Source organism: Mytilus californianus, unplaced genomic scaffold (assembly GCF_021869535.1).
Source record: "Mytilus californianus isolate M0D057914Y unplaced genomic scaffold, xbMytCali1.0.p SCAF_3, whole genome shotgun sequence".
NCBI classification, from domain to species: Eukaryota; Metazoa; Mollusca; class Bivalvia; order Mytilida; family Mytilidae; genus Mytilus; species Mytilus californianus.
The window spans coordinates 90,374,331-90,398,080 of record NW_026262679.1 but is presented as its reverse complement, the minus strand read 5'-3'; the positions used below and the strand labels follow the sequence as shown (position 1 = coordinate 90,398,080).

Here is a 23,750-nt window from a genome sequence, read left to right as displayed (position 1 = left end):
GAAGAATACTCCAGTCTAAAATACATAACAGGAGAGTACAAGATCAGGAGAATATATCCAATCCTTACAACAAATACCTCAAACTGTCAGACATCATCAAATTACAGATTAGGACCAGAATTTCAACTGATAATTACATCTTACAGACAAATAGAACTAAATTTAATAACAGTGAGGTACCTGCCACATGTAAAACCTGTTGCAAAGAGGACGAAACTATCGCACATTTTCTGATTTCATGTACGGCACTAGAACCTGAAAGAGCTTCTCTTCTGAAATCTCCACAAGAACAGTATATCAGAGTGCTAGAACTACTTAACTTTGATATAGATGTAGACTTAATCCATGCAATTATCAACCCATACCTTTGGTGAAATACTGTGATAACTCTCTAACTATATATATATATTTAGCTAGTGAACTAAATACTTTTATTAACACCCATAAGAGCCTGCTTGTAGAACATTAATATATAAGCTCCATGTACATAGATACAAACTTTAAAATTTAGGTCAGAAAAGATCTAGAAAATAAATTAAGTTAAATTTTAACTTAGATAATGGTTGTGTGTGGACTGCTAAACTCTCAATATTCTAAGACTTTTTTTAGATTTTATAAACATAAACCTGTGTGATATTGGTGAAGGGATATGCTGACAATTGTATAGAGTACAATGTATATCATTCTATTGGTGATTGGATACTTTTAACTTGTAATATTCTACTGGTGGATGGAATTTGCTAACATCATACTGAAGGTGTGCCTCTATTGGCAGAAAATATACCGATACAGACATAAGGATTTTGCATTTTTGCAATCTTTACCCACAAAACCAAAAGAGAAGACAAAACAATTTTATACTAAAACTAGAGGCTCTCAAGAGCCTGTGTCGCTCACCTGTATTTATTGATGCTTTGGAAATCATAATTAATAGTATTAGATATTAGATATTATAATGATATCTAAGATAATAACAAAAAACTGCAAAATTTTTGTAAAATTACTAACTCAGGGGCAGCAACCCAACAACGGATTCGTCTGAAAATTTCAGGGCAGATAAATCTAAATCTGATGAACATTTTTGCCACTGCAGATTTGCTCTAAATGCTTAAGTTTCAGAGATATAAACCAAAAGCTGCATTTTACCCCTATGTTCTATTTTTAACGAAGTCGGCCATGATGGTTGGAAGGCGGGGTCATTGGACAAATATTTTAAACTAGATACCCTAATAATGATTATGGCCAAGTATGGTTAAATTAATTTGTCTCAGTAGTTTCAGAGAAGAAGATTTTTGTAAAAGATTACAAAAATTTACAAAAAATTGTTAAAAATTGACTATTAAGGGCAATAACTCCTAAAGGGGTCGACTGACAATTTTGGTCATGCAACTTATTTGTAGATCTTACTTTGCTGAACATTATTGCTGTTTACAGTTTATCTCTATCTATAATAATATTCAAGATAATAACCAAAAACTGCAAAATTTCCTTAAAATTACCAATTCAGGGTCAAGCAACCCAACAACGGGATGTCAGATTTGTCTGAAAATTTCAGGGCAGATAGATCTTGACCTGATTATCAGTTTTAACCTATGTCAGATTTACTCTAAATGCTTTGGTTTCAGGGATATAAGCCAAAATCTACATTTTACCCCTATGTTCTATTTTTAGCCATGGTGGCCATCTTTGTTGGTTGGCGGGGTCATCGGACACATTTTTTAAACTAGATACCCTAATGATGATTGTGGCCAAGTTTGGTTAAATTTGGCCCAGTGGTTTCGGAGGAGAAGATTTTTGTAAAAAGCTAACGACAACGACAACGGACGAAGGACGCCAAGTGATGAGAAAAGCTCACTTGGCCCTTTGGGCCAGGTGAGCTAAAAATGCACAAAGACTTTTTCAGAATTCAAAATAATTCCAGATTCAAATAATTTATTGTTTTTACATTAAAAAGTGCTGCACCCCCTTTGCATTTACATGACAGAACCTCTGACCACCCGTTTTTAAAAGCTTTTTAACAGCTTCACGTATTGAAAGCTCATGAACCATTGCCGTGAATAAACATGTGTCTTTAACAGCTTCTATCATATTAAATTAGCATATATCCTTTGTACAAGTCATAGTCAAATTTTGTACAATTTGTACATGCATTTTTTGGAAAAATTATAATTTGAACAAAGTAAACATACAAATTATAATTTGTACACAACATATATATATTGATTGATTGATTGATTGGTGTGTAACACCACTTTCAGCACTAGTGTGTTATTTCGTGGCGGTGTTTTTATTTGTGGAGGAAGCCGGAGTCCCTGGAGAGATCCACCAGCCTTCGGTAGGAAAACTGACAATCCTAGTCAAATAAGATTGGAGTTGAGCACACCTGTAAAGTGTGGGATTCCAATTCACAACCTCAGTATTGACACCCTAGTGATAGAGTAGCTGGACTACTAAAACCACTCAGCCAATGAGGCCTCTCTGAACATATAGATAAAAAAAAGCAACAAATGACAATATATTCTTTTAATATTTAGATGTTCATGATAAAAGCATGATAACAATAATGGTTTGAAATATACTTTAACAAACATGATAGTAATTCCACTTGGCATTATTCATTTATCACTAAAACAAACATATGCCACAGAAATATGAATTGCATATTTATATAATTTTCAAACAAAATAAGATATAATGCCTAATTTCATGTCTTATTTCAGAAACTAATGGAATTATTGGATGGAAAATATTCTTTTATAGCTTTTCTAATAAAAAATTTCAAATTTTCCTTTGATCTATACAGTTGTTATTTGAGAGACTAAATCATGTCCTTCTTTTTTGAACATACATTGTCAACACAATATGCATATAGAATCATGCTTGATATTTGCATTATGGAAATTTTTTTGGGTAATTCCAAATTTGACTAATGATTTAGAATATATTTTTAGCAATATTGGTGTTTATTTACCTCCAATTACAGTGAAAATGCAAAGCACCAATGAATAATTGTTTGGCAAAGAATTAGCACATATTACATTCATTTGATAAGAAATAATTAATATGAACAAAAATACACCCATGCAGCAACTTCGATGAAAAAAGAAAAATTTATTTGAACACATAATATAATGAAGAATGATAAATTAATTGGTCATTTAAAATGTAAAAAATCCTATTCAGCCAACAGTGTTTACCAGCATTCCCTGTAAAGAATTGAACAAAGCCCTTAGCATCCAAATAAGATGATTAAGATCAGGTTTTGATTGTATAATAAGTGAAAAAACCTCTGTAAACCAAAAATTTTTAAAAATAATCTTATGCAAGGTCACAATGAAGTATTTGTTTCTGAATTAATTAAAGAATGTGATAAAGGTTTTGTTTATGAACCATTTAAGACCTTGCCTTTTGGAAATTGCATGGTAAGTCCTCGTGGCTAAGCAACAATCAAGTACTTAGATAAAAAGAACCTCATTTTAGATTTGTCTTCTCCACATCTGATGGCATTTGTAAATGTATCAATGATATGATAGATAAGAATTCTTGCTCTATTTCATATATTTTGAAATTGATGATGCTATCTAAACTTTTCTAAAGTGTGAAAGAAACAGTACATTGTGTAAATTTGATATTTCTGATGCATTCATACACAGTGGCCTTTATTCTGTTTCAAATTGAAATCCTATTTCATATATGACTGAATTAAATAAAATGCACAATGTTATTTGTAAAAGTGCTGAAAATTCTCCACTACAAAACAAGATTATTATACAAAAACTATCATAATGATAAATGAGTTTTTAGCTTCAACTGCTTTTCATCCCAATAAAGCAAGAACATTTCCCCCTCATGTAAGCTATAGTATTTTAACCATGAGAGAAAGTTGTAACATGAACAGATAACTCTTGACTCTAATATAACAAAATAATACAGAGGTTTCCCAAATACAATTCACTACTTGACAAGAATAAACTAAGATGATTATCATTGTAATCATTCTAGAAAAATATCATCATAGAAGCATGTTAAGTTACTCAAGTTACAAAATATATACAGTAATTGGGAAGAGGAAAATCTTCACAAAAGAAACTTTCCAGTTTAAATTAGTTGTGCTTTAGCATATAAGACATAAATTCTGTCTTTTAAATTCAACTCTGTTACATATTCTTAAAATATTTTTAAACTGTCCTTTATTCCATAAAATCTATGAATACATAGTCATAATTTTAATCCATGGAAAATATTTTCTCTTGCAAATAAAAACATTATGACTCTTTAATACTGATTCTTTTCCCAAAATGATCATTCTATGGTTGTTTTAAAGAAAAAAGTTGTCTTTCTATTAGTCAAAATTATGAAATTTATCAACTGGAGGAGTTATTAAAAAATCTACAAAATAATTTCAGATTACCACAGAACTTTTCTGAGATCAGGTATTGAACAACTTGACAGACATCAGGTAAATGACAGTGGATTATACTTTAAATACTAGTTCATACAAATAAAATAAAACATTCAAATATTGCACATTTATCAAAAGTCTACTGTTTCACAACAGTACTGCATCTTGCATATGTAAAAGCTACTATTACTGACCTAAAAATTCATATAAAAAATATATTTTGCATGTACTATTTCCATAAAATCGCTCAAACATTTCACATTAACAGCTCATATAAGAAATATATATGGATTTAATGATTAAAATAGAAACTATTACCAAATAAAATATAACCAGGTATACCAATAATACCTCAAAAGTTCTAGCTGATAATGGCTAGTCTTGAAATAAACACTTCTACTGAAGCCTTCCTATGTTCTCACAATTAACAATAGGCTTAATAGTTCAGTTCATCTCCAAAGACCTACCTTATTTACAATCTCCTTGTTATATAATATCACTAGACTTTTTTTAATTGGAACCTTTTCAATTATGATTATGTTATTAGGTGTTACACAAGATATTGCACCATAATCAGTAATGCATACATTTAACGTTTTACACCAATAAAATAGGTAATTTTCTTTCATTTTGTCAGCAGAGTTTTTTGTAGTCAATATAGACACTTTTAAATGTTTAGATACAATAATAGTTTATAGAATGTATCAACCAGGCAATATTTCCCTCATTTTAGTTTTGAAAAAAAAGGAAGTCCTCAATTTTGATTTTTGAAGAAGATGGTGAGTGGTTACAAATCAAACTGTTTGACTGGTCAGAAATTTGAACCTACTGCTGTAGAAAAAGCACAGTCAAGTCATCAAAGTGCACAGTGATCAAATAAATATAATAAAATAAGCTATTATTGAGGACACAGGAAGGCATATATTAATGATTTTTCACAAAACAATAAAATAAATCAACTATATCATGGCATTTAAACAAATACTGTCAGGATTATGGCTCTCTAAAATGATAACAAAAGAACAAACTTACAATATTTAGTGAAGATGGAAATATTTGCCATTTACAAGCAAAAATAAATAGAAAATAATTAACAATGTAAGTAATAGTATTGCCATTAAATGTGAAGTATTACATTAGTAGTATCCTTAATTTCTTTTCAGATTTTGTTTATATCAGGATTCCTACCAATTTTTCTAAAACAAGATTTTCTATTAGTAAACGTAAATATACTCATGTTATAATACAAGAGTGCACACGCTGAAATGTCTCGCCTTCTTTACTAATCATTGATATTATGTTGATAGTCCTAAATATAAAGCTTTATTACAACTGTCACATAAACTTAACATTAACCAAGTAAACTAAACATTGACCAATGAACCATGAAAATGAGGTCAAGGTCAGATGAACCATGCTAGGCAGGCATGTACAGCTAACAATTCTTCAATACAACAAATATAGTTGACCTATTGCTTATAGTTTAAGAAAAACAGACGAAAACACAAAAACTTAACACTGAGCAATGAACCTTGAAAATGAGGTCAAGGTCAAATAAAACCTGCGTAACTGACATATAGATCATAAAATATTTCCATACACCAAATATAGTTGAACTATTGCATATAGTATTAGACAAAAGTCGCAGGCTCGACAATAAAAACTCATGCCAAAAAACATTTGAAGAAGCTTGTACATTTTCACACTCTGTAAAGTGTATTACATCATTTCTCCATAAAAAACTGATAACATCCAAAATTTCAAATACTTTAGATTCATTATTATTCAAAGGTACTAGTTTTCTAAGATTTTGTGGGAAATGGGGAACTACAAATGTCAGTGTTAAACAATATACAAGCCTCTTTTACACATATATACAGAATTTTTCAAAACCACAAAATCAAATATCCAAGAACCAAGAATTGTTCAATCATGGTCAATTGGTACCTATGAAAATAAATAAATCATATTATAAGCTGAGTTTGACTACTTTGCAAATAGGCTAAAAATTAACTGAAAATATTTCATAAATGTATTAACTGATCACAAAAGCAGCAGCTGAAAAGTCTTTTAGGATATTATAGATATATCATAATGAACACAAACATATATATACATCAAAATGTACAGAAAAATTGGTCCTTACTTAATATCACATACTTTCTATTTTGATTGTTGGATTTAAATGGATTTAAGTCAGTTTAAAAAATATTTTGTGACAATTTTCAATTTATAATGACTTTTCAGCCATGACAAATATTTAATTAAAAGACATATTACACACTACTATCATATTTGCACTACAATTTTTGTTTATATATTAACGATTTATATATAATAATGCATTTCTGCTTGGATTTTATAAAAAAAAAAATGTTGTCTCAAAATTGGTTCAACACAAAAGTTTAGCTTTTGATACTTGATACTTGAACTAAAATTTTCAAAAGTCAAGAAGTTTAATGTAAAATATGAATTCCTAAATGCCCGATGAAAGCAGAGGTAGGTTTATCTTGAGTCTATTTCTTTTTACATACTTTGCACATGAAAAAAAATCAAGCTTAAACATTTTCAAAGGAATAAGACAATAATGGAAGTAAAAAAAACCAACTAGACAAAAACTTGTATGCAGCATAAAGATTTTGGACAGGAAAAGTACAAGCATGGATATCATTACCAACAGAATCAGATCTGTTTTGATATTTACTGTTGTCCTTGTCTACCTTTTCCCAGAATGCAATACAATCACAGCTGACAATAAGCACAAGTTTTGGTTAAGTTCCTTTTGATCTGGTATTACCTTCATTTAGCTTAAGATTTATAATTGAGCTTAATCTTTCTACAATGTGCAATACATTGAGTGAAAAAAAGAAACAGGATTAGCTTTGATCTATTCTATCAGTTTTTTTTGGGTGTAGGTTTCCCTTGGACAATATATAATCAGGCTTTAGTAAAATGAACAGATATTAAAAAAAACAAAACAAATAACGACTGATAGAAAATAAATATATTTTTTACAGCAGGAATTTTTTGGTTTGGCTACAACAAGTTGTACCTATTATAAAATATCTATAAATTATCTAATGTTTCATATAAATAAACAAAAAAATGAGAAAAAAAGTAATTGCATTGTAATCTAATGTAAACCTATGAAATGATGTAACAAGATTATGAATGATAAATAATGATCAATAAATAAATACATATGACAAACTGCAGCAAGTTTTATAAAGGGAATTGTTCATCTGTTAACAATTTTCTTCTGATTGTCTTCATACAGAAGCTCCTCAAAATTTTTACCTGTCGAAATCAAATTGCTTATTAATAGAAAGTAACCTAGATTTACCAGGGTTTTGACAGATGAAATTTGATTTCAAAAGATATCAGTTTTGGATATAATGTTTTGTCTCTAGAAATCACATGTCTGTTTATATTAATTTTTTCATGACACATAAATCTATCATAGAGAGGGCATGCCAATTGGTACTAAATAATTACTTAGATTACATATTACAAGGATTTCTTGAGTAAAATCAAATCACACATCTAATACTACAAAAATATTTCAATTTTCAAATCAAAAGCTTAATGCTGAAATGTTTTTATTATGGGGATTAAGAAATCTTCGTACTTTAGCCAAAAAAAGGTTCTTTTTGCACAAATTTTGAAGTAGTCATCTTGATAAGGGTTACTGATAGCATATTTGTCATGAACAAATCTTCACCAATCTTTTTAACATCATGAGACACATGAAAAGTACTGTGGAAGCCTGTTTATTGGTATGGTGCCAATTTTCATGGACTAATTGTAATTACTAAAAATCATGATTTTTTTTTATACCAAATGAAGTGAATATTTAAAATACATTTGTTATTTGCCACATTTTACAGCAAAGATTCTAAAACAAACTTTTCCACAAAACATAAAATTGGAACCCAAGAAAAAATACTTTCATAGTCGATTACAACTAAAATCATAGAAATGTTATCTAATATCTCTTGCAAGGGGCCATTCTATTCTTAATTTTATGAAGAACTGTTTAAAAAAATTCATGATTGAAACTAAAATTTCTCTGGTGAATCTTAAGTAAAGTCACCTGTTGCAAGCTATATCAACTCACTTGCTCGATTTATATTTTTTCCATACAAAAATTTATTAAAATAGCTGTAGATAAAATTTAAACAGAACTGACCAATTGCAAAAATACTAACACTTGTATGAATTTGATTGTAATGGAGAGATCAACTATCATTCACTAGTGTTTATAGTTGGGAGATCTATCATACAAATATCATTTCCGTAAATTCTTTTATGGCTCTTTTCACAAAAAATCTTAGGATAAAAAATGATCGTAAGTTAAACTGAAATGTTAATGACTTGCAAGTACTTTTTCTCTGTTAGATTTTTTGTGGAATGAGTTGCTGAACTTCACAAACAAAAGATTCTTGTTTATAAACAGAACTATAATACTATGAACACAACCAGCACAGTATATTGAGATTATCACAGAACATGACACTGTCAATGTATCATGCTAACACAATACATGGATGATATACCAGCACACAAACACATCAGCTGTTTGACTGATTCTCTGAAAGAAGAAAAAAAACCAACATTACAATAAGATAAAACATATATGTATCATTTTTTTATGAAAATACTTTTATTTACTATGACAAGATGAATTGTGGATGCTAGCATTAGCTTAAAGGTAACATTTTATAACTTAAAATTCTGTAAACCAACTAATTTTTAATAGCAATCTAATTTGCTTGACTTTCATGAGTAGAAAAATAATGGTATGTGCAAACTTAGGTCTTCCTTTATAAAAATACATCAAATAAATAACAGACTGTTGAGAAGGGCTAAATGCGAAATAAAGTATCCACGAAAATAAGATGGTTTGAAAAAGAAATCATGCATTTCTTGGGAAACTCCAATACGTCAATTGTTTACAAAATTTAAATCTGTACAGGACATGTATGCCATACAGATTTACCCACCTAATCAATGAGGCATCATTTGTAAAGGAGAATAATTTTTTTACCACTTACTTTGCATGTGTTTCCTGTAATAAATCTGGTACAACTGTTACTAATGCTATATAAATGAAGCCACCAGAGGTGAAGGGCAGGATCCAGGCTGTACTGTCTCCAGCAGCTTTTGCGGAGTCAGCAAGTAATGCTGTCATAGCACCAACTAATGCACCTGTTGCCGTTAACAACTGAAAATAGATTGTTAGTTCTGAAATTACAAGGCAATTAAAAAATTTCATAAAGTATTTTGCCTGATGAAAAGGCAACATTAGACAATATTTTTATCAAACTCAAAATGCTAATATTGTAAATTCAGCAGCTTTTGAAATGTTTTTATTATTGCAAAAATTGCCATGGGAAAGGTTTTTTAGTTTTAAGATTTTAGCATTACCAAATTGTTTAATTCTGTAGCATTTTATGAAATTGCTATAATTAATCTTACATTCAACAATCTCAATCATAAGTGCAAGAAAACATTTCTGAGTTAACAATATACATTTGTGCTAAGTCTGTTTAATTATATTAAAATCTATGATTTCTGAATTTTTGTTGTCAACTTGTACATCATTTTACTACATTCTACACAGGAATCATCAAATTCCAAGATGTACAGGTCAGATTTGTCTGTATAAACATCAAACTCCCACATCTTTCAAAAAATATCATTGAAAGGAAATTTTACTATTTATTCTTCAAACGTTATTTATGGACTATGTTTCATTTTGCTTTTATGGCCTTTTATTTACACAGATGTTATGACAATTAAACTTCAAACATTTTTTTGGTCTAAATTACATGTAAGTAACAGCCATACATACTGACAAATACAAATGCATGCATATTTACATGTTTGTTGAATTATGTTTTCAATTTTAAAATATTAAAACAAAGGGGATACAATTATACCAAATTCCAATATGAATTCAGGTATTATAAAACTAAATTAGTGATAAAAACATATCAGCCATACCGTTCGTTCAGTAATGCTAAAGGGGATACAGTTTACTTTTAAAAAAATTATCTAATCAGTGAAAAAATGATACATGTTTTACATCAATTTAGTCAGATTTCATTATATTTTAATTTAAAATCAGTTCATTGTTATATTATAAACTTCCTCATATGTAGAAATTGCCAAATTTCTTGTTTCCTGTGGTAAACCATTAGTATCAATCAAATGAAAAAATAAGTTAAAAGGTTCACAACTTAACATGGTACAAAATAATTTTGTAAAGTTTTTTTTCCAATTTTATATTGTCTGTAGGAAAATTTATGTGAACTAATTTATTTGACAGACAAACAAACAGACAAAAGGACAAAACAATATATCTGCTTGTATACGGAACATTAAATATGACGATTATCTTGTCATTTCATTAAACATTTTTATGGCTTGATGGTAGTCCTGTTTGTGGCTGGACTGTGCAGATTTTGATTGTGTTTTACTATCCCAAAATAAATTCTTGAACATCAGGGAGAGGTTTGTTTGAATATTAAACTGTTCAGCCCTGCCATGTTTTGTGCCTGTAATGGGGTCAAGCTATCTGGGTTGTGTGTTGCCCATTGTTACTGTAATTTGTATTTGTGTGTTGTTTTTTTGGTGAAGGTTTTATTGGGTGGTTGGTGTGATCTGTTTTATTGTCCAATATTTTTTTGTAGTTCCTGTTATCCTTTTTATGTTAATATGATGATTGCATAGCAGTAGGTTAGTTCTCTAATACTACCTATATCAACCTTTGACCTATTATACCAATCTACATTCTGATATGATATTACTGGAAAAAGCCATTGTACCTGAGCTTTTGCAGCCTTCCATCTGTCAAATCCTGACCTCAGTAATATTGCAAAATCTCCAACTTCGTGTGGTATTTCATGAAGTAAAATTGCTAAAAGTGTTATAAATCCAACCTGAAAAATAATTGAATAAGAAACATTTAAATAAAAAAGGATTTGGTAAATTAAAATATCTTGCTTGCTGCAAAATTTTAAATATTTCAAAGAGCTAAAGAATCTAAATCTGAGGTCATCTACAACTGAACCTGTAAAGTGAACATCAGAAAACAACATTTGAACGACCTTATGTTGAGCATTGTTGAAGAGGTGTAGAAATGTTTGATTCCTACCATACATCAATGGTGTGTATACTTCATAAGACACCTGATAAGAAAAGTTAATACTCAAACAAATGTTAGATGGTCAATTGAGCTTGACTACTAAAAGTAATTGAACCTCATACATATACTACTTGCAGTGGAGCTGCATCGATCCTGATACAATGATATACAAAATATACAAAATATCAATGGTCAATCAGAAGTACTTATTCTGCAATGAGTTTCAACACAACTTTTAGCACTAAGCATTGATAATACCCAAAAAGTATCATCAATATCTTGGCTTCATGACATTCTTCACAGGCAAGGATATAAACTAGAGGCTCTAAAGAGCCTGTGTCGCTCACCTTGGTCTATGTGCATATTCAATAAAGGACACTCTCCAACATTGTAGACGAGAATAGAATTCATGACAAAAATCTCTGTTTTGTTGATCTTGTATTGCTGATTGTTTAGTCTGTTTATTTTCTCTCTATCTTCTTTAATTTTTGCTCAAAACAGAAAAGAGAGTAAAAAAAAATCCTCATTTAAGGGCAATCAATCCTATTAAGAGTGACAGTCTACTAACTATATTGGCAAAATTTGACTTGTTAGTAGATCTTGACTTGCTGATCATTTTTGTGATCTAAAGTGTCTATCTATCTATTATAATATTTATCATATAAGGCAAAACGCAAAAGAAATGGTGAAAATCATCATTGAAGGGCAATAACTCCGAGTAATAAGAAGTGATCAGACAATTTCCTCCATATTGTCTTAAATTTAGATCTTGTCTTGCTGATCATTTTTGCTTATTTAAGTTTCTATCTATTTATTATAATTTTTAAGATATAAGACAAAAACACAAAAAAAATGGTAATAAAATGCTTCGCTGGGGCGCAGCTTGATACGACCGCAGAGGTCGAACCCTGAACAGTTGGGGCAAGTATGGACACAACATTCAAGCTTGATACAGCTCTGAATTTGGATTGTTATTAAATATTTGACACAGCATAGGTTTCTGACACAGAAAGAATGTGGTCTAAGAACTTGAATTTTTTTAATTTACCTATTATGGTCCAATGTCCAAAATCAAAATACATGGTTAGATTCAGCATATCAAAGAACCCCATATATTCAATTTTTGTTAAAATCAAACAAAGTTTAATTTTGGACCCCAACTTGGACAAACTTGAAAATTGGGCCCATAATCAAAAATCTAAACACATGTTTAGATTCAGCATATCAAAGAACCCCAAGAATTCAATTTTTGCTAAAATCAAACTAAGTTTAATTTTGGACCCTTTGGACCTTAATGTAGACCAATTTAAAAAACGGGACTTAAAATTAAAAATCTAAATACACGGTTAGATTTGGAATATCAAAGAACCCCAATAATTCAATTTTTGATGAAATCAAACAAAGTTTAATTTTGGACCCTTTTGACCTCAATATGAACCAATTTGATAGCGGGGCCCACAAATAAAAAATCTAAATTCATGGTTAGATTCAGCATATCAAAGAACCCCATATATTCAATTTTTGTTGAAATCAAAAAAAGTTTAATTTTGGACCCCAACTTGGACCAACTTGAAAACTGGGCCCATAATCAAAAATCTAAACACATGTTTAGATTCAGCATATCAAAGAACCCCAAGAATTCAATTTTTATTAAAATCAAACTAAGTTTAATTTTGGACCCTTTGGACCTCAATGAAGACCAATTTAAAAAACAGGACCCAAATTAAAAATCTAAAAACACGGTTAGATTTGGCATATCAAAGAACCCCAATAATTCAATTTTCGATGAAATCAAACAAAGTTTAATTTTGGACCCTTTGGACCTCAATGAAGACCAATTTAAAAAACAGGACCCAAATTAAAAATCTAAAAACACGGTTAGATTCAGCATATCAAAGAACCTCATATATTCAATTTTTGTTGAAATCAAACAAAGTTTAATTTTGGACCCCAATTTGGACCAACTTGAAAACTGGGCCCATAATCAAAAATCTAAATACATGTTTAGATTCAGCATATCAAAGAACCCCATATATTCAATTTTTGTTGAAATCAAACAAAGTTTAAATACTGGACCCTATCTTGGACGAACTTGAAAACTGGGCCCATAATCAAAAATCTAAACACATGTTTAGATTCAGCTAATCAAAGAACCCCAAGAATTCAATTTTTGTTAAAATCAAACTAAGTTTAATTTTGGACCCTTTGGACCTCAATGTAGACCAATTTAAAAAACAGGACCCAAAATTAAAAACCTAAATACACGGTTAGATTTGGAATATCAAAGAACCCCAATAATTCAATTTTAGATGAAATCAAACAAAGTTTAATTTTGGACCCTTTTGACCTCAATATGAACCAATTAGATAACGGGGTCCACAAATAAAAAATCTAAATACATGGTTAGATTCAGCATATCAAAGAACCCCATATATTCAATTTTTGTTGAAATCAAACAAAGTTTAATTTTGGACCCCAATTTGGACCAACTTGAAAACTGGGCCAAAAATCAAAAATCTAAATACATGTTTAGATTCAGCATATCAAAGAACCTCATATATTCAATTTTTGCTAAAATCAAACAAAGTTTAATTTTGGACCCTTTGGACATTAATGTAGACCAATTTGAAAACTGGACCCAAAATTAAAAATCTAAATACACTGTTAGATTCGGCATAACAAATAAATAAATGTGATCAAAGATTTTACAAATCTAATGCGCCATACTGTGCAATTAAAGATTACTTCTTGAAATTTTTCAATATTTGAAATTTGAAAAAAAAAAAATATTTGAAGAATAATTCTTTTTAATTTCTGAAATCTGAAATGAGAAAAAATTGGCCCCCCACAATTTCTTTTTATCCTTTTTTATCCCTTTTTCCCCCAAAAAAATTCTTTCCCTCAAGATATGGTCATAATCTCAATTCAAATTTCCAATGGAGTTGGCAACCATAATTACGCATTTAAATTTACCATAGTGCTAACTTAATCTATTTTATAATAGAATTAATAAAAATATAGTGTCAAATCTTTCATATGGATTTTTTTGTAAAAAAAAAAGATGAAAACATTTGCAGATATTTTTACTGGTCTTCCTTTATAAATATGCATTTCTTTAAACATAATTTAAAAGCAGTGTAAGGGAAGTAACCAAAACGTTGTATTTGGATTACCTCCCTTACACTGTTTTAGATTATCTTTATTGTTCATTAACCATTACTTTATACATAATTTAAAAGCAGTGTAAGGGAGATAATTTCAATGATGTATTTGATTTATCTCCCTTACACTGCTTTAAATTATGTTTTGTACTAAAGTATTTGTCCATTAACCAGGACAACCTTGTTTTCCCCCCTTTTTTGCCCCTAATTCCTAAACGGTTTGAGCCATAACCCCCCAAAGCAAATCCTAACCATCCCTTTGTGGTATGGAAACTTGTAGTATAATTTCAGAGAGATCCATACACCGTTCCACAGTTATTGTCTGGAAACTAGAAAATGCTCATTTTTGGCCCCTTTTTGGCCCCTAATTCCTTAACTATTGGTACCATAACCCCCAAAATCAATCCCAACCTTCCTTTTGTGGTATTTAACCTTATGGTCAAATTTCAAAAAGATCCATTCACTTAAACTAAAGTTAGAGTGCGAAAACCAATATGTATTCGGACGACGACGCCGGACGACGACGCCGGACGACGACGACGACGACGAAGCCAACGTCATACCAATATACGACCACAAAATTTTTTTGCGGTCGTATAAAAATTGTCATCAAAGTGCAATAACTCTAATACAAAGTCGACTGACAATTTCGAACATGAAGACTTATTTGTAGAACTTGTCTTGCTGACCATTCTTGCAATTTAAAGTTTCTCTCTGTCTATTATAGTTTTCAATGTAGTCCAAAGAACTTGAAATTGGTTATATGAATTGAATTTATATTCAATTAAAGATTTCTTGCTGTTGTGCAATACTTAGTAAATCTGTTGTCAGACTATAAAGTTTATAGTATAAACAAATAAAGTTCAATTAATTCTCATATTAGAAATTTATGAAAATAAAAAAGGGAGCTTCCATCAATAGATATAAACAATTCACCAAAGTTTCATGAGAATTGGTGACAGCATTTTTGAGTTATTTTGTCCGAAAACTGGAAAATTCCCCCCTTTTTTTAATGAATAAAACTCAGAAATGTAAAATATATAAAATTCTAAAGGGAGCTTACATCAATACATACAAACAATTCACCAAAGTTTCATAAGAATTGCTGAAAGCATTTTCAAGTTTTTGTCCAAAAACTGGAAAATCCCCCTTTTTTTATGAATAAAACCCTGTAACTCGGAACGTAAAATCTAAAATTTATAAAAATCGAAAGGGAGCTCATGTCAATAGATATAAACAATTCACCACAATTTCTTGCAAGTTGGTGAAAGCATTCTTGACTTATTGTCCGAAAACTTGAAAATCACCCTTTTTTTAATGAATAAAACCCCATAACTCGGAAACGTAAAATCTAAATTTTATAAAAAAAGGAAAGGGAGCTCACGTCAATAGATATAAACAATTCACCAAAGTTTTATGCAAATTGGTTAAAGCATTTTTGAGTTAATGTCTGACATGTTGACGACGGACAGACAGACGGATGGACAGACGGACAATGGTATACCATAATACATCCCGTAAACGGGCGTATAAGAATGCACTCCACCTGCAGCAGCTGGATACGACCGCAGAGGTCGAACTCTGAACAGTTGGGGCAAGTATGGACACAATATTCAAGCTTGATACAGCTCTGAATTTGGATAGTGATTATATATTTGACACATTATCGATTTCTGACACAGAATAAATGTGGTCAGATAACTTAAAAAAATTGAAATGGGACATTTAATCTACTTAATGGTCCAATATCCAAAATCTAATTCCATGGTTAGATTCAGCACATAAAAAAAAAACCATGAATTCAAACGAAGTTTAATTTTGGACCCTTTGGACCTTAATATGGACTGATTTGAAAACAGGTCCCAAAATTAACAAATTTCTTCGCCGAGCGCAGCTGGATACGACCGCAGAGGTCCAACCCTGAACAGTTGGGGCAAAAATGGACACAATATTGGTGCTTGATACAGGTCTGAATTTGGATTGAAATTAAATGTTTGACACATAATAGGTTTCTGACACAGAATAACTGTAGTGAAAGAACTTAGAATTGGTTATATAATTTGATTTTATATTCAATTTTTTCTTTTGTTCCATTCACTATGCTATTGCGAATTGCCCCCCTCCCCCCCCAAAAAAAAAATTAACCCCCCCTTTTTTTTTTGCTTTTGTGCAATACACTATGCTGTTTCAAATTGACCCCCACCCCCAAAAAAATAAATTTCACCCCCTTTTCTTTTTGGCAATTTTTTTTTTTTCACCCCACCCCTTTGCAAAAAAAAAAAAATATATTTGAAGAAATTTTCTTTTTAATTTCTGAAATCTGTAATGAGAAAAAAAAATGGTTCCCCCCCTCAACAATTTCTTTTTTACCCCCCCCCCCCTTCCCCAATTTTTTTTCCCTCCCCTCCCCCTCCCCTTTTTCCTAAAAAAAAATCTTTCCCTCAAGATATGGTCATTATCTCAATTCAAATTTCCAATGGAGTTTGCAACCATAATTACCCATTTAAATACATCATAAAAGTCTTAAAATAGAAAATGACATACATAATCATGTCTAAAAATAATATATCTTTAATCAGCATTTTTATTAGTAACTTCTTAAAATAAATTGACAGCTAATCACCTCAAAACAATACAAAAATTCTTTATACATAATTTTAAAGCAGTGTAAGGGAGGTAATCCAAATTTAACATTGTACTTAAAAGTGATTGTCCATTAACAAGGAAAGCCTTGTTTTCCCCCTTTTTTGCCCCTAATTTCTAAATGGTTTGAGCCATTACTCCCTCAAGCCAGTCCTAACCATCCCTTTGTGGTATGGAAACTTGTTGTACAATTTCAGAGAGATCCATACACCGTTCCACAAGTTATTGTCTGAAAACTAGAAAAATGCTTATTTGGGCCCCTTTTTTGGCTCCTAATTCCTAAACTGTTAGGACCATAACCCCCAAAATCAATCCCAACCTTCCTTTTGTGGTTATAAACCTTGTGTTTAAATTTCATAGATTTCTATTTACTAATACTAAAGTTATTGTCTGGAAACCAAGTGTCTTCGGACAACGACAATGACGACGTGATACCAATATACGACCACAAAATTTTTTTGCTGTCGTATAAAAATCTGAATGCACAGTTAGATTCAGCATATCATAGAACCACCAGAATTCAGTTTTTGATGAAATCAAACAAAGTCTAATTTTGGACCCTTTGGACCTCAATGTAGACCTATTTAAAAATGTCCAAATATCCAATATAGTAATACATGGTAATAAAATGCTCTGCTGGGGTGCAGCTTGATACGACCGCAGAGGTCGCACCCTGAACAGTTGGGGCAAGTATGGACACAACATTCAAGCTTGATACAGCACTGAATTTGGATTGGGATTAAATATTTGACACAGCACAGGTTTCTGACACAGAATGAATGTGGTCTAAGAACTTAAAAAATTTTAATTTACCTATTCAAACCATATCATTATTATTTGCTTTTATATATAAATCAGAAATAACCAATTTAAAATGGAAAATTTTAAAGAAACCCCCCCCCCCCAAATTTTTTGAACCCCCTTATGATTCATCACCCCAAACTCAATCCCAGCCTTCCCTTTGTGGTATGGTACCTGCAGTACAATTTCAGAGAGATCCATACACTTGAACACAAGTTATTGTCTGGAAATTAGAAAATGCTTATTTTTGGCCCCAAATTCCTAAACGTTTAGGGCAATTACCCCCAAACTCAAACCCAGCTTTCCCTTTGTGATATGGAACCTTGTAGTACAATTTCATAAAGATCCATACACTTACACACAAGTTATTGTCCTGAAACTAGAAAAATACTTGTTTTTTGCCCCTTTTTTGGCCCCTAATTCCAAAAATTTTGAAGCAATTACCCCCAAAATCAATCCCAGCCTTCCCTTTGTGGTATGGTACCTTGCAGTACAATTTCAGAGAGATCCATACACTTGAACACAAGTTATTGTCTGGAAACTAGAAAAATGCTTATTTTTGGCCCCGTTTTGGCCCCTTATTCCTAAACGTTTTTGGCAATTACCCCCAAACTCAATTCCAGCTTTCCCTTTGTGATATGGAACCTTGTAGTACAATTTCAGAAAGATCCATACACTTACACACAAGTTATTGTCATGAAACTAGAAAAATGCTTGTTTTTTGCCCCTTTTTTGGCCCCTAATTCCTAATATTTTGAGGCAATTACCCCCAAAATCAATCCCAGCATTCCCTGTGTGATATGGAACCTTGTGGTACAATTTCAGAGAGATCCATACACTTGAACACAAGTTATTGTCTGGAAACTAGAAAAATGCTATTTTTGGCCCCTTATTCCTAAACGTTTTGGGCAATTACCCCCAAACTCAATTCCAGCTTTCCCTTTGTGATATGGAACCTTGTAGTACAATTTCAGAAAGATCCATACACTTACACACAAGTTATTGTCATGAAACTAGAAAAATACTTGTTTTTTGCCCCTTTTTTGGCCCCTAATTCCTAAAATTTTGAAGCAATTACCCCCAAAACAATCCCAGCCTTCACTTTGTGGTATGGTACCTTGCAGTACAATTTCAGAGAGATCCATACACTTGAACACAAGTTATTGTCTGGAAACTAGAAAAATGCTTATTTTTGGCCCCGTTTTGGCCCCTTATTCCTAAACGTTTTTGGCAATTACCCCCAAACTCAATTCCAGCTTTCCCTTTGTGATATGGAACCTTGTAGTACAATTTCAGAAAGATCCATACACTTACACACAAGTTATTGTCATGAAACTAGAAAAATGCTTGTTTTTTGCCCCTTTTTTGGCCCCTAATTCCTAATATTTTGAGGCAATTACCCCCAAAATCATTCCCAGCATTCCCTGTGTGATATGGAACCTTGTGGTACAATTTCAGAGAGATCCATACACTTGAACACAAGTTATTGTCTGGAAACTAGAAAAATGCTTATTTTTGGCCCCTTTTTGGCCCCTTATTCCTAAACGTTTTGGGCAATTACCCCCAAACTCAATTCCAGCTTTCCCTTTGTGATATGGAACCTTGTAGTACAATTTCAGAAAGATCCATACACTTACACACAAGTTATTGTCATGAAACTAGAAAAATACTTGTTTTTTGGCCCTTTTCTGGCCCCTAATTCCTAATATTTTGAGTCAATTACCCCCAAAATCAATCCAAGCATTCCCTGTGTGATATGGAACCTTGTGGTACAATGTCAGAGAGATCCATACACTAACACACAAATTATGTCTGGAAGTTACAAAAATGCTTATTTTTGGCCCCTAATTCCTTAACTGTTGGTACCATAACCCCCAAAATCAATCCCAACCTTCCTTTTGTGGTATTGAATCTGATGGTAAAATTTCAAAGAGATCCATTCACTTAAACTAAAGTTAGAATATGAAAACCAATGTGTCTTCGGACAACGCCGGACGACGACGACGACGGAGATGACGACGCCAACGTCATACCAATATACGACCGCAAAAATTTTTTGCAGTCGTATAAAAATGCTTATTTTTGGCCCCTTTTTGGCCCCTAATTCCTTAACTGTTGGTACCATAACCCCCAAAATCAATCCCCACCTTCCTTTTGTGGTATTGAACCTTATGGTAAAATTTCATAGAGATCCATTCACTTAAACTAAAGTTAGAGTGCGAAAACCAATGTGCTTTCGGACGACGACAACGATGACGACGACATCGACGACGCCAACATCATACCAATATACGACCACAAAATTTTTTTGCGGTCGTATAAAAACCTCAAACAATTCAAGACTTTAAATTAATCCTCATTGAAATTGGTTAAAAGATTTGTATTTATTTTTTATTGAAGATTTCTTGCTGTTGTGCAATACTTTGCTGTTGCGCAATACTTAGTAAATCTGTTTACAAACTAAATATAATAATTAACACACCCTGTTTGGTGTGTATCTCCTGCCATATCAGTATTTGTTGCTTCTTTATATAGATCAGAAATAATTTATGTTAGAACCAGCTTAGCCAGTATTAGAAATTAGTATTTGGCCTCTAGTTTCTGTTTCTTAACGATTAAAGCCACAACCCACAAAATCAACCCCAACCTTCTGTGTGTGGTATGGAACCTTGTGGTACAATTTCATAGAGATCCATTGACAAATACTTAAGTAACCGGAAACCAGCTGAAAAACCTTGTTCCTCTCCCCCCCTCTTTTTGCCCCTTATTCCTGAACAGTTTGAGCCATAGCCCCCAAAGTCAAACCCAACCTTCCCTTTGTCGTATGGAACCTTGTGTTTCAATTTCATAGAGATCCATAGACTAATACTTAAGTAAATGTCCATTAACCAGAAAAACCTTGTTTTTCCCCCTTTTTTGACCCTAATTCCTGAACGGTTTGGGCCATAACCCCAAAATCAATCCCAACCTTCCTTTTGTGCTATTGAACCTTGTGCTTAAATTCATAGAGATCCATTCACTTATACTAAAGTTACTGTCCAGAAACCAAATGTTTTTGCAAATTTTTTGCGGTTGTATAAAAATGAAAAAATAAGGGTAAAATTTGTCATTTAAGGGCAATAACTCCTATAAGAAGTTGTCAGACAGTTTTCGTATATGAACAATTGGTAGAGCTCAATATTCTGCACATTTCTGCTCATGTCAAATATTTATAACGGACAAAACTTGCATTTTACCCTATGTTCTATTTTTAGTCATGTCGGCCATTTTGGTTGGCAGGCAGGGTCATCGGACACATTTAAACTACATACCCCAATGATGATTGTGGCCAAGTTTGGTTAAATTTGGCCCTGTAGTTTCAGAGGAGAAGATTTTTGTAAAAGTTAACAGACGCCAAGTGATGAGAAAAGCTCACTTGGCCCTGTGAGCCAGGTGAGCTAAAAAAGTATTGTTTAGTATGAAATCAATTTGACTCAGTTTATGTTTGGGATGTGGTCATGTAGGAAAATTGACCAAACACAACAAATGTATGCTCGGATTTATATCTTTATCAACATATTTTCTGTGATCATTTTTTCACATACTTAAATTGTTAATTACATTCACTGTTAACTTAATTCTTATAAATAAAAGGTCAGTTATTAGTTATCTGACAGCTTTATAACAAGGTCAGTTAGGGCAGAGATAGTTAAAATCAGGTAAAGGTCAATTACTAAGTATCTCATCTTTAATGTTTGTATCTATAAACATTATATAACTATGAATTACCAATCTGCAGGTTACTGTATTATGTTATCTGATACTGATAAAACAAAAATAGATGCAAAATGGTAATAGGTAACTTGTCTTTTCTGAATCCGGATCAGGATCCATACAAACTGTTTATGTCACTAGACCCAAGGTTTTTGCTATACCACAGTATAACTGGACACAATATCTATCTTGTTACAAGGATTTATAGGAAAGTACATAAAATGAATTCTGTAATCAGTGAAACCATTACATGCTTAAGTTAATCAGAGAGATCATTGTATCAGCTGTAGGTTACATATAAAAAGTGTTCCTCTACTGGATAAGACTGATAGGGGATAGATTGAAAAAAAAAGAGAAAAGAATGATAAGAAATTTTTCACTTACAAAAATATTGAAATATGAAAATAATAAAAATTTTAAATGATTATAAAGACATTCTCCCAGCCAAAGGTCTGAAAATTATATAATTTGTATCTATTCCATAGACTTACCTTATTACTAACTATAAAACTACCACCTACAGCTAGACCATGAGTAAAATTATCTATCACATTGGCAAAAAGGTTTAAATAACCACTTATCTAAAAAAGAAAAAAATATATGTAAAAATCAGTTAATTCAGAATTTCAACTGAAAATGTCTTGCTGGTTCAATACATGTATTTTTGTTTAAAATCAATGAACTCTGCAACTGAGATCAAGGTCAAATAAAACCAGTAAAAATGCACATATATTCAAATCTTACAAAAATTCACGTACAAGGTAATACTAATAAATATCATGTAATCTCTGAGGTACAGACCTAATCCTTAAACTAATACCTGAATATTAAAGCATGAAAATGAAGTCAAGGCCATATGAGATCTGTCAGACAGATATCTACAACAAACCCAGTTACCCATTATTGTTAATGTCTCATGTGCATAGTTATATTGATAGACACCTACCTTTTCACCCTACTAATGACCTCCTGATAAATTTGAGTTTTTGTGTCATTGGGTTACTGTCTCAATGATGATTACCTCACATCAGTTTTTAATCATACAAGATATGAATTAATCTGTCATCAAGGTTGTCAGTGTAAAAGTTAATTTAATAACAAAATATCCCTCCTTCCACAACTTGGTTACAAAACTTTTGTTTTAAATCTTCTCCAACTTACATGCATATATTGATGTTTTTTTTTGGTTTTTTTTTAAACTTCCAAAAAAAACCCACCAATGAATCAAATACATTAACAGTTGTTTGATCAAGAATATGCAATCTTTACATTTCAATTCTATTTATATTGAGAAATATCTCCCAAATCTTTAATGTTTATATCTGCTATCCTACATCAGCTGTTTCTTTTGTGCATGTTATTAGACAATTGATTTATTTTTGTCAAGCCCTTTGAAAGTCAATTTCCAGGAAAAATGAGGTAATTATCAGAGAGATTATCACAGTACATCATCATTACAATCTGTCACCATAACCTGTTCATTTTTTACCCAATTTTGCTTACAGTGAATTAAATTTAGTAAATTATTTGAGTGAAATTCAGTTTTGTCAATTTTCACCGTATTCTGTGAAAATTGACGAAACTGAACAAATAAGGGAAAAATTAAAATCTAACATATATTCAGTTAAATTGAGTTAATTTCCGAAAGAATATTCATTTCTGTCTTGATACAAGAGTCTGTTAAAAAAGATTTTAAATTTATACTATTCTGTATACTTATGTTTCACTGTGCATGCACCAATTCTCAACTTCAGTCCTAATAATAATCAGAGTATTCTTTTAAACTAAAGGCTCAAAGAAGCCTAAATTATTCATCCTGCAAAATTATGCCATTTTGATA

The 23,750-nt window shown here is 31.4% G+C and overlaps 1 protein-coding gene and 1 long non-coding RNA gene across 2 annotated transcripts in view; both read right to left on the bottom strand.

The window, feature by feature from the left end:
- Positions 1 to 6,063: 6,063 nt before the first annotated feature.
- LOC127735380 (zinc transporter ZIP13-like) overlaps positions 6,064 to 23,750 on the bottom strand; it is a 40,899-nt gene continuing 23,212 nt past the window's right edge. The window contains exons 5-8 of the mRNA XM_052245545.1: positions 22,402 to 22,491; positions 11,233 to 11,346; positions 9,457 to 9,626; positions 6,064 to 8,993 (exon numbers count right to left, since the gene is read on the bottom strand). Of these exons, the coding sequence (XP_052101505.1) occupies positions 8,921 to 8,993; positions 9,457 to 9,626; positions 11,233 to 11,346; positions 22,402 to 22,491 (447 nt within the window). The 3' untranslated portion in view covers positions 6,064 to 8,920. The remainder of the gene's footprint in view (positions 8,994 to 9,456; positions 9,627 to 11,232; positions 11,347 to 22,401; positions 22,492 to 23,750) is intronic.
- LOC127735385 (uncharacterized) lies at positions 17,267 to 20,862 on the bottom strand. The gene is made up of 2 exons (XR_007998373.1): positions 20,305 to 20,862; positions 17,267 to 17,675 (listed from the first exon to the last, which is right to left on the bottom strand). It is a non-coding gene; the product is annotated as an uncharacterized LOC127735385 (long non-coding RNA).